The sequence below is a fragment of the Bos indicus genome, chromosome 22 (assembly GCF_029378745.1).
Source record: "Bos indicus isolate NIAB-ARS_2022 breed Sahiwal x Tharparkar chromosome 22, NIAB-ARS_B.indTharparkar_mat_pri_1.0, whole genome shotgun sequence".
In the NCBI taxonomy this organism is placed as follows: domain Eukaryota; kingdom Metazoa; phylum Chordata; class Mammalia; order Artiodactyla; family Bovidae; genus Bos; species Bos indicus.
In genome coordinates, this window is record NC_091781.1 from 35,778,736 (window position 1) to 35,791,105 (window position 12,370).

Here is a 12,370-nt window from a genome sequence, read left to right on the forward strand (position 1 = left end):
AAATTTTCCCTTTCCTGTTTTTAATGAACGCAGGATTTCCATGACTATATTTGCCTCTCCCCCGCATCAAAGAGGAAGAATGGTTAATATGCATGTTCAAGTTATTGCTTGACTTGCCTATTCAGTGATTCTGGCCTGAATTACCTCATTATTCTGATTAAGAGGTAGTAAAACATATTTCCTGGGAGCTCAGGGTTTGGATTAAGGAAGTCATAGAGGGTGAGGCTGAGCATTCTCCCCCAGGCTTAACTCCATCAGCACCCCTTCGTTTTGTTTGATGAGGACAGAGATGAAGAGCTATGAAAACTAAGCTGTCTCCCTCCTCCCACTAGTTTGTTCCTGTACCCAGTGCTTTCTTCATATACAGGGGTATTTGCTGCCCTGTGGAAATAAAGTCTTGAGTTCAAATCCTGGCTCTGCCACTTAGCAACTGTGTAATTTTTGGCAAGTCACTTCATCTCTATGTGCCTATTCTGTCACCTGTGAAGTGGGGACAATAATAATAACTATAGGGTTGTTTTTGTTTGACTATTTATTGGATTTAAAAGGACACAAGCAGGGCACTTGTTTTAAATATTTTGTTCTTTTCCTGATTATTAAAAATTGAGGTATAGTTGATTTACGATGTTTAGGTATACAGCAAAGCGATTTTGTTATACATATATATATCTGTAAGTATGTATATGTATGTATGCATTCTTTCTCAGATTCTTCTCCGTTATAGGTTATTGTGAGACATTGAATATAGTTATAGTTCCCTGTGCTATACAGTAGGTCCTTGTTGTTTATCTGCTTTATATATAGTATTTATATATATAAATACTTTATATATAGTATATATACTGTAAATGTTAATCTCAGATTCCTAATTTATTTCCCTCCACCAACCCCAATTCTCCTTTGGTAACCATAAGTTTGTTTTCTATGCCTCTGAATTAATTTCTGCTTTATAAATAAATTTATTTGTATAATTTTTTTAGGTCCCACATGTGAGAGAGATCATGTGATATTTGTCTTTCTCTGTCTGATTTACTCCACTGGAGAATGTCTAGGTCCATCCTTCTTAGTGCAAATGGCATTATTTCATTCCTTTTTATGACTGAGTAGTATTCCATTTTATGTATATATACCACATTTTCTTTAGCCATTCATCTGTTGATGGACTGACTTTAAACATGAACACATTCTCTTAGGAGAAAAGGTCTATTGGTCTTCTGTCCTCAGTTCTCTATTCCTGCCTCCTGTTCACTGGCAGCCCTGGTAATACAAAAGTTTCAGTAAAAGCAAGTGCTTTTTATCCAGGAGGAAACACCCACTAGCTATTCAAGGGGCTCCACATTTGGGTGCCTAAAGCCATGATTAAGGTGCCATAGAAAAGTCACTAGTGTTTTGAGTCTATTAGACATGCAAGGCTTTGTGGTCAGTATTAGTAGATACATTGTTTCTAAATCTCTGGGGAGGAAGGGGATTTACACCCTTGTGGTTGGTCAGGCTCCCTAGAAAAGGGCATGTACTCATAGAAAAATGTTTGTTATGGTACATGCTACAAGATTTGTATTTCTGAGATGGTGACAAGAGGACACGAGCATTCATGAATTGGAGCCAAAGAGTTAGGACTTATCCCTACAGGGTAAAAACATAATGATCGCTTAGTTGTAGGACATACCTTCCTTCCATTTTTAAAAAACATAAAGATCGCTTAGTTGTAGGACATTTTCCTTTCCTTTCCTAACTGTAGGATAGTTCCTTTCATTTTTATGTTGAAATGAAATAGATGGGGTTGACATGGTAAATAGGCAGATGATCTTCTAGCCGGGGTAAAGAAGGTTGCATTAACTGAGGGCCAGAAATGATGCAGGTTTGACTGTGAGAATATCTAGTAGGAAAACAAAATAATATGTAATGTATTTAAATCATATGCAGAGAGGTTTTTCTCCTTGAACATATCTCCAAGAGTGTTGATGAAACTCACCTCCGAGTTTCCAAGCTAGCCAAATCCAAGTCAGCTGCTCATCACCTACTTGTTTGTTTCGGGTACTCTGTCCCCGCTGGACACCATGATGGGAGTGGCACATACCTTATCTCCCTTTGTACCTGCACAAAGCCCAGAGGTATAGGTGTTTTTAGTACTTAAAATTATTGTCTTAAATTTTGATGGTTTTATTTTTTTCCACCCTCAATGTAGGTGAGGAAGCTGAGACTTAGATGGATCAACCTAAATTCTTTAGAGAGTAAGGTGATGGAGTAGGACTCTGAAACTGCTGTTTTCCACCTTAAAAACTAGAGGCTCTAATGTCTGTCCTGGGTTTTCCTGGTTGGTAGAGAACTAGTCCTAGTGGTTCCCAGCATGACTTCCGTGATGAAGTGAGATGATTTTAAGCAGTGTTCTTGATGCTACTTAAAGATCTAATCTAATACTGAGCATATGACTCTCTGTAATTAAAAATAAAATGCTTGTAATTGTGTTAAGGAGAAAGTCTCAGTTTGGAGCTAATAAATCTCTAATGTTTGTTAATCTCCCTTTGTAATGAGAGAATGTGGACTTCAGGCTCAGAGCCTAAGACTCTAGATAAAATGAACCAATTTTATTTTTGTTGTATTTATTTTTAGTTGTTTATGACAGGCTGGAACTGATTGTTCATTGTAGGTAATGCTAAGTGTTTCCTTTTTGAAGTTTTATAACAGTAAAATCTGCTCTTTGTCGTGTACAGTTCTATAGGTTTTGAGAAGTACATTGTCCTTCACCTTCCACCGCAATCAGGATACAGAACTTTTCTGCCTCCTCAAACCCTCTCCACTCCTCCCATTCCCTGGTGCTGCCCCCTTGCAGTCAACGTCAACCATACACTTGGCAACAGCTGGTTTATTCTCCATCTCTATTGTAGTTTTGCCTTTTATAGACTATCACTGAAATGGAATATGCAGTATCTAACCTTTTGAGTCTGGCTTTTTTTTTTTTTACACTTATTAAAATGTATTTGGGATTAATCCACATTGTTGTGTACATTTAAACTGTTGTTGAGTTCATTGTAAGGACTTTACACTGTGTATCCAATTGTCAATTGAAGCACATTCAGGTTGTCTGTCTGTTTTGGGCTGATTATGTGTAGAGCTGCTTAAACATTTGTATATAGGTTTTTGTATAAACGTGAGTTTTCATTTATTGAGGATAAATATTTAGGAGTATGATTTGGGGGTCCTATGTAGATTTGTGTTTAACTTTTTAACAAGCTGCCAAACTCTTTTTCAAGTGGCTGTACCATTTTGCATCCTTACCAACAATGTATTAAAAAGTTCCAGTTGCTCCATGTTTTCACTAGCATCTGGTACTGTAAGTTTTTTTTTAAAAGCCCATTCTAATAGGTATATAGCAGTTAAGCATTTCTTTTGATCTCAAGATATGGCACAAACCGTGTGCGTGCATGCCAAGTCACTTCAGTCGTTTTCAACTCTTAGTGACCCCAGGGACTGTAGCCTGCAAGGTTCCTCTGTCCATGGGACTCTCCAGGCAAGAATACTGGAGTGAGTAGCCATGCCCTCCCTGAGGGGATCTTTCCGACCTAGGGATCGATCCTGTGGCTCCTGCATTGCAGGCAGATTTTTTACACTGAGCCACTGGGGAAAAATTGTGTGAGTGGTAGGTAACTTAGTGAATTTGGGGAAAAAACATGTTCTACTCTACTGTATCTCTGGCAATTAAAGAATAAAGACTATGAGGTTATCTTGGATATCTAATGAATTTCAAGCAACGTAAACACTTGTTTTCTTAACCTGTAAGCAGATGGAGTGACTATGATTTTTGAAAGTCTGGTTACATTTAGATAAGCAAAACCCAGATGAAGTTAACATCAGATGATCCCATTGAGTATTAACAGTTTACTCTTAGTAATGATCCCTCTACTAGCAGTCTGGCCTTGAGGCCAGTTGGAGTGATGACTTGCCTTGAAACTTAATGGTATTGGGAACACTTAGCAGTAGGAAATAGCATATTAGTGTTTCATTTCTAAAATTTTTTTTCTGGCTTGAACTGGATATTTCAAAAGAAATTCTAGAAATAAGGTGAGAATGCAGATGAGCTCCAAATCTGGTTTTGTTTCTGTAGCCATTTGTTGTTCAGTCACTGTTGTGTGAGATTCTGCCCCCCCATGGACTGCAGCACACCAGGCTTCCCTGTCCTTCACTGTCTCTCAGTTTGCTTAAACTCGAATCCATGGATTCGGTAATGCTATCCAACCATCTCGTTCTCTGTAGCCGTAGTTTGTGGAGCTTGATGATAAGGAAGGTAGTTTTTTGATTTCCTCATCAAGATTCCCTCGTGCCAGGCACACTGAAAGTTTATGAACCATACAATGTGCCCAAGAAGCAAGCAGCCACTCAAGCTTTGGAGGCAAACTTTTTTGGGTACTGCTAATTCATACTGAGACAGTCAGCAGGGCAGAGCTCAAATTCATTTATCTGGTGCAGAAAAGGCTGATAGTATTCACTTCTCTGGTGCACATTTTGTTAAATTTTAACACTTAAAAAAGACTCTGTGTAAGTGATGAATGATTTGAAATTTAAAAACCAAAATCAGGCAGAAAAATATTGCCACCTTCTCCTAACTTTAGGTCGCAAAGTGTCGGATACGACTGAGCGACTGAACAACCACAACCTATTCATAGCTAAAGGCAAGTAGTGAGGACCTTGATGCTAGCTTTCTATAGTTGGAAACCTTGGGACGTATTATGTGTTGATTCAGTTGGAGCCTCTATTCTTTGGCATGTTCTTGCAAGGATTAAGCTAATATCGAAGTTGTTTGAGTAGGATGCCTAACAATCAGGACTTTCAGGATTATTTTATTATTTTATTCGATTTATAAAATACCAAAACAGCTAACTACAAGCACAGTGGTACAATTCAGAGGGATGTAAAGAAACAATTTTTTTTTCTCCTCCCATTTCTGCACCCACCCTCTTCTGGTTACCGCTGTTAAGGATTTATTCCATCCATTTGCTGCTGCTACGTCACTTCAGTCATGTCCAACTCTGTGCGACCCCATAGACGGCAGCCCACCAGGCTCCCCCGTCCCCGGGATTCTCCAGGCAAGAACACTGGAGTGGGTTGCCATTTCCTCCTCCAATGCATGAAAGTGAAAAGTGAAAGGGAAGTCGCTCAGTCATGTCCGACCCTTAGCGACTACATGGACTGCAGCCCACCAGGCTCCTCCGTCCATGGGATTCTCCAGGCAAGAGTACTGGAGTGGGGTGCCATTGCCTTCTCCGTCCATTTAACTATTTATTAACTCAGAAAACATGTAGCACCCATAGGGCTTTCTTTTCTCTTTTTCAGTAAAATGCAGTGATTATTTTTATACTTTATGTTACTTAACTGTATATTATAGATATTCTTTCTCATAACTGCTTGGGCATCTAACTAGTACTTCTTTACAGAGGAAAAAAAAAATTTCCTAAGGGCAGATCTACCATATTTCATTTACTCATTCCTATGTTCACAGGAACTCACTTTGTGTGTGTGTATGTATTTTGGAGGACTGCTTTTGTTTTGATCTTGTTGCTTTTGGTTTTTGTTTTGGCTGCCAAAAGTGATGGCACAAATATCTAGGAAGACTTTTTTCCCAAGATACCATATCCAAAAGAAACATAAAGCTTGACTGTCATTTTTCAAAGCAGATAAGAGGCTTTTAAAGGATGAGTTTCCTGTGTGAGGACAAGATTCTGCCGTTTGACTGTTGTTGTTAAGTCGGTAAGTCATGTCTGACTCTCTGTGACCCTGTGGACTGTTGTTTGCCAGGCTCCTGTGTCCATGGCATTTCCCAGACAAGAATACTGGAGTGGGTTGCCATTTCCTTCTCAAGCAATTTGATATGGTTCTTATTTTTATTTCAAAAGCTGAACGTGCTTTGCGGGCATGGTAGTGAACATAGGACTGGAAACGCCCTCCTGGTTTAGAAATGCACTGGCCAATCCAGTTGCCGCTAGCCACGTGTGCCTCTTTAAATCTAAAGTAATTAACATTAGATAAAATTTCCGTTCAGTTCCTCTGTCACGTTAGCCACATATCAATAGCTACATGTGTACACGTGTTGAACTTTAATGCTGTGCACCTGAAATGTATTTAATAAAAATAATAATAATAACCAGATGTGGCTCGTGGCTACCATCTTAGACTCACGTCTATGAAACATTTCCCATACGGCAGAACGTTCTTTTGGACAACAATGATTTCAAATGACTAAAGTCAGATTGCCTAACTTTCAAATCATAGCTTTCCCCAGCTGAATTATATGTGACCTTGGGAAGGTTACTTTGCTTCTCTAGGTGTCAGCTTCCTCATCTTTAAAAAAGTGAGTATAATAGCAATCCTTCTGTGTTTCTGAGAAAGATTAGCTATAGCACTGTTGATTAACTGTTGAACACTTTACCTAAGATATAGGTAAGCATCAAATAAGTGGAAGCTGTTCTTTTTTCCTAGTGTTCGATTATCTCTTCTTTCTTTTGGAAGGCCAGGGGTGAGCTCTGTTTGTTTGTTCAGACATGGTAGCTGCAAGATATTGTTGCCCTGGTTTCTAGCTGGACCAACGAAAGACGGTATAGTAAGCCGGAAGCAACCTCCATTTGTCAGCCTGGTGGTTTTTTTTAAATACGTTGTCCCTGAGAAACATGGTAGAATTTGTTTTACTTCTCTTCTGCCAGGAAGTAACCCTTCTGGCTTTGTTAGAAGTGTGGTTTGTAATAATTGTACCCACCCCAGATGGCTCCTGAAAAACCTTTGAAATGCCATCTGCCAGGCGTGTGTCCAGCAGGCAGCCTGTCATTCTGCTGAAAGAAAAGAGAGGGCGGGGTCCCCTCCCAGGCCCTTTCTCCCTAGCATCTCTGAATGGGAGCCTGATCATGTGGACCAGGCCCAGGGCCGGTTGCTCAGAGGATAACTCCAGTAAGCTCCTGCTGGCCTGCAGAGAGGAAAGGTTTTGTCTGGGTAGTAAACCCTGAAGGTTTTGTGGGTGGAGATGAATCCTCCCCCACCCCCTTCCCCTGCTGTTTAAAGGCCATTCTAAGCGTATTTATTTCCAAGGGAAAATGGTGTCTGCATGTTTTCATTTTTCCTCTACAATGTACCATTTTCCCCCAAGTTCTTGATTATTTTCAATCCTTTCAGGAAATTAAGTCCCAGAGGTTAATGTTGTCTCAACAGTTACTCTGACAGATTGTTTCAGAAAACATGACTGGAAGAAATGTCAACGATAAGATGATTATAGGAAGGGGAGAAAAAACCAAAATATTGTCTGGTGTGGAAGACTTTAAAAAAACAAACAAACAGATCTTCTGTTTGGTCTTCCTCATTTACCCGCATTTGGGGAGCTGGGAATGGAGGGATGGATTTAGTTAATAGAATTTTGGTATGGAGACTTGAGTGTGAGAGTTGCCATATAGAACATATTTAAGACAGATTCTTTCACAGCAAGTTTCAAAGAGATTCTGTTCTTGCCCTAGACGGGAATTTCCCAGTATGATGCATGCAGACTTCGTGTTTTCCAAATAGCTGGCTGAACAGCTTCTGCACTTGGCTCTGAGACATCACACCCTCCTCCTCTGCTCCTGCTTTGTTGACAGCTGCCTCTTCATCTCCTCTGAGGATCTTTTCCTCTTCTTAGTTTCCAAAAATTGTAAAGTTTTTGTGTTTAAGTCAGACTTCTTGACTGCTTTTTCTATACTGTCTCTCCCCTAGATTCTCTCTCTTGCCTTCAAATGCCAGTGGTTTAGTGATAACTCTCAAATTTAGGGCCCAGCCACCCATCTGTTTTTTGGTTTACATATTCAGCTGTCCAGAGCTCTCTACACCCAAGGTGTCTGATAGGCATCTCAAGCTTTCACATATTCAGAAGTGAACTCTTAATTTTTTTTCCCTTATACACCATTTCCCCATCTTCTTGATGTCTGTAAGTAGCACATCCCGTTTGCCCAGGGATGTGCTACTTATTCTTCTGTTTTTCTTACACACTCCATCAGAGGTTTCTGTCTTTAAAATCTAAACCTAGCCTGGCCTGATGAGTTGATGTACTTTGAACACATCTATCCTGTATACTCTATTACAGCTGTTTAAAGTGTTCACCATTCATAATAGAAATCTCATGGCTTCTTATCACCTCCGTCCTATTGTTCTTGTCTATGCCTTGATTTTTTTTCTCAACTGGACAATGAAAAGAGTGAAAGTGTTAGTCTCTCAGTCATGTCTGACTCTTTGCCACCCCATGGACTATAGCTCGCCAAGCTTCTCGTTCATGGCAAGTTTCTAGGCAAGAGTACTGGAGTGTATTGCCATTCCCTTCTTCAGGGGATCTTTCCCAACCAGGGATCAAAGCAGGGTCTTCTGCATTGCATGCAGATTCTATACCATCTGAGCCACCAGGGAAGCTCAATTATGTATATAATTTGAACTATAATACCAACTCATTTCATTCTATAATAACATAAACTGTGTATCTGTTAGCAGGTACTGAGCTAGGCCTTTTAAAAGCCTTGTCTTATTCAATACACACAACAAACTTATAGGTAGTTTATTGTCCTTATTTCACAGATTAGGAAACGGAGAAACAGCAGAAGCTCAGGAACCAGACAGACCATGAATTCATCATTCCCTTTCTATGTGTACCTCCTCCACAGCAGTATACGGTACTCTTTATGCTTCTGGAGTACCCACTGTATGCCTGACACCCGAGATGTAAATTTAAACATTGTAAAGTACCTCAAGGGTGTCATAGTCTGCCAGGGAAGCAAGAAATGGAAACAACTTAGGAAACAGTTTAAGAATAGACTTTTGGACACTACACAAGCAGGCTTCTATACCAGAAAGTCCTGGTGTGCTGAGCATGACAAGCAAACATTTGTAACATAACTGGTACTATGGGCAATTTGCAGCTTTTTGTAACACTCAGACTTCAGATATTAGAAAAATTGGACTTGTTTAAAAATGTTTTGCTTGAGTAAAATATGTAAGAAGTGTTGACTTCTTGACGTAAGAGAATTCTGGATATCCATTGTAGATGCATGGGAATTCACATGGGCAGGTAACCAGAGACTGTGTTCTGCCATGAACACTGGAGACAACATAAGTTGGTTATGTAATTGCTTTTTAGGGAGAATTAGAACTAGGAGTAAGGGGAAAAATTCCTACTTATTATATTTTTAAAAATGACTTAAAAGCACTATGGGTAAGTGTGCCTTGCAGAGTGAACCCATGTTGGTTGTATGCCTTACCTAACTTAAATGTTGGAGCAGAAATCATGAATTTTGCTTTTTTTTTTTTTAATCTCCCCTACCATTTAATGTAGATTTCTAGTATGTACTCCGAAATTGCTTATGGTTTCTTTTCTTTTTTTGGTTTGAGTGTAAACCACACTCCTTCACTTTTGATCGAGGTTGAGTGGGCTAAAATGACAGGTCTTTCGCCCAGCACCTCAGCTGGGTGACTTAAATATTCTAGAGGGTCTGTGTTATTTCATAAGAAGAATTGTTATATTTATGAGTCTTTGAATGCATGATGAGATTAATTCAGGGGGAGAATTTTCTACCAAAAGCAGTGTCCTTTTTCTCCTGTCAGAACTTACGGGTGGCCTCTTTTTGCCAAACATATTAATTACATGGAGACACAGCAACATTTTGATCCCTGGGAGGTATCCAGCCACAGATCTTGGGCAATTGAATTTCTCTAGTGATGTGTTTATGCAGCGGGTGTCATTTTCTTCAAAGGGCTTATTACATTGGAAGTTGCCGGATATATTGAGGAACACAAGAATTTCAAGGCCTGTGATAAAAATATAAACCCCTTAGGCTGAGCTTAAGGTGGATAATGTTTTTAGAATTTACTGGAGCCCTAAAAGCTGCTGATTGTGAATGTTGTCTGTATAAAATACAGTTCACCCTTTTCATTCAGTGCATTCATCATTTTTTTCAGTGATAAAAATCTCCCTGGGCTGCCTTGCTGTGTTTGGTTTTCTCTTTCTGGTATTTGAGGGGCCCAGGCTCGAGAGGATGAAAGTCAGGATGCTTTTCTGCTAGAAAGACATTACCTTTGCCAGCTCCCTGTCTCAGTAGGTGGGTCTGTCAGCTTAGGTACTTACTGAACTGGTTATTTTAATTACACCTGGATGGGGCGCTTCCTCTTTCAGTGGACTGATGTTTTCTTGTGCCTTTTGTCTTGTCTGCCACAGGCACAACCCGGTCTCCCAGAGAAGGAGAGGTGCCTGGCGTGGACTATAACTTTCTGACTGTGAAGGAGTTCTTGGACCTCGAGCAGAGCGGGACTCTTCTAGAAGTTGGCACCTATGAAGGTGAGCTGATCTGTATGGCAGCAATGAGTGTGCCTCTCTGCTGGGCACCGCAGAGGATCCTGGGCCATTGAGGCAGAGATGTTCTGTGGACTAGTGAAGTCTAAACATCTGTAGGAGATGGCAGTTCACCTTAATGGGATTAATAATAACAAAATATATGGAATAAGGCTTTGTGGAACTCTTTAAAAATACTTTTGATTTTTTTTTTCCTCCAGGATTTTTCTCCTTTAATTTGTTGATTTAAATGCGGGCACGTGTGAGTGTGGGCGTGTGTGTGTGTGTTTAATATGGGTATGTATGGTATTAGAAAGAAGAGGAAGAAGACTCATAGCATAAAATGTGACGTTATAGGTGGTGGTGTTTTAGTCTCAAAAGGACTGGAATGTCATTTGTACCACCAATTGATGTTTAATATATTTTGGAATAGATGATACATTTTCATGGAATATTTCAAAGCAGAATATTTCAGAAGTATTCAGTAAGTAAGCTCTTTCCTAGATCTATCTTCCACCTGCCTAATTTCCATTTCTCTTTTCCCCAGATACTAAAACCGGTGTTATTCATTTCTGATTACTCTTCTGAAGTTTTTTTTTTTTTTTTTTTTAATGTAAATACAAACACATATATGCAAGTGTCCACATACATGTATTTGTTTCATACATGTGTTCTCATATCTTCCCTTATAGAAGGTATATATGCTAGTTGGCATCTTACTCTTTTATATCATGAAAGTATGTCTTCTGAGTCTTTGAGGTTCAGTACTAGAGTGCTTTTTGTTTTCTTTTTTAAGTGAGTAAGTAATCTCCTGAATACGTGGACCATAATTTATTTAACTAGGTCTTTTTGAATAAACATTTTTTAATATTTCAAAACATGACTGTGTTGAATAACATGAGTATAAATCATTTCACATAGGTGAAAGTAAATCTGTAGGATGGGATCAAAGCCTAATGTGGGGAGAAAATTAAACTTACATCTTCTGAAGACAGTGTTATAGCTTGATTGTTTTGTTGAGTGTCATTATTTGAGACAGAAGGATATACTATGATACTGTTAATAACTGGATCAAGTTATTAAGTTTTGTGTACTTTTTAGAAACTCTCAAAATCTGGATTTATGGGACGAACACAGTGGCATTTTGCAGATGAGATTTAAAAACAAAGGATGAATACAAAATAGACTAATTTTCTTAGGGGCATTATAACTCTGACGTGATAATTGCTCTGTTTCAGGGGCACTTTTTGCAGTGGGGACAGGGAAGAATGTTAACTTTGTGCCTACTGTTCATGTCCAAATTTTGAATATACATTTAACATTAGGTAGATATTAATGAGATTCCTGATTGTGAATACAAGAAGATTTGCTTTGAGTATTGCTGGTTATCCATTGTTGTGAAAGTCGCTCAGTCATGTCCAGCCCTTTGCAACTCCATGGACTGTAGCCTGTCAGGCTTCTCTGTCCATGGAATTCTCCAGATCAGAATACTGGAGTGAGTAGCCATTCCCTTCTCCAGGGGGTCTTCCCACCCCAGGGATCGAACCCAGGTCTCCTGCATTGCAGGCAGATTCTTTATCGTCTGAGCCATCGTTATCCATTGTTGTAGTTTCCTTGAAGTATTGGGATTTGACTGGGGGTTGGTGGGCTGGGAGATCTGAGAGTGCCCCAAGGAAGAATGATTTGTTCAGACTGGTTCATATATACAATGGAATATTACTCAGCAATAAAAAGAAATGCATTTGAGTCCGTTCTAATGAAATGGATGAAGAGTGAAGTAATGACATGGATGAAGAGTGAAGTAAGTCAGAAAGAGTGAGACTAATATCGTATATTAATGCACATATATGGAATCTAGACAGATAATACCTCTGATCCTATTTGCAGGGTAGCAAAGGAGACGCAGACATAAAGGACAGACTTTTGGAAAAACTGAGGGAAGGAGAGGGTGGGATGATTTGAGAAAGTAGCATTGAAACATATACATTATCATATGGAAAATAGATAGCCAGTGGTATGACACAGGGAACCCAAAGCTGGTGCTCTGTG

At 39.4% G+C, this 12,370-nt stretch overlaps 1 protein-coding gene across 18 annotated transcripts in view; it reads left to right on the forward strand.

Annotated features, from left to right (window-relative positions):
* The window catches only part of MAGI1 (membrane associated guanylate kinase, WW and PDZ domain containing 1), a 640,650-nt gene that overhangs the window by 498,762 nt on the left and 129,518 nt on the right, over window positions 1-12,370 (forward strand). For all 18 annotated transcript variants that reach the window (XM_019984506.2, XM_019984508.2, XM_019984507.2 and 15 more), the window contains exon 3: window positions 10,208-10,327. In XM_019984506.2, the coding sequence (XP_019840065.1) occupies window positions 10,208-10,327 (120 nt within the window). The remainder of the gene's footprint in view (window positions 1-10,207; window positions 10,328-12,370) is intronic.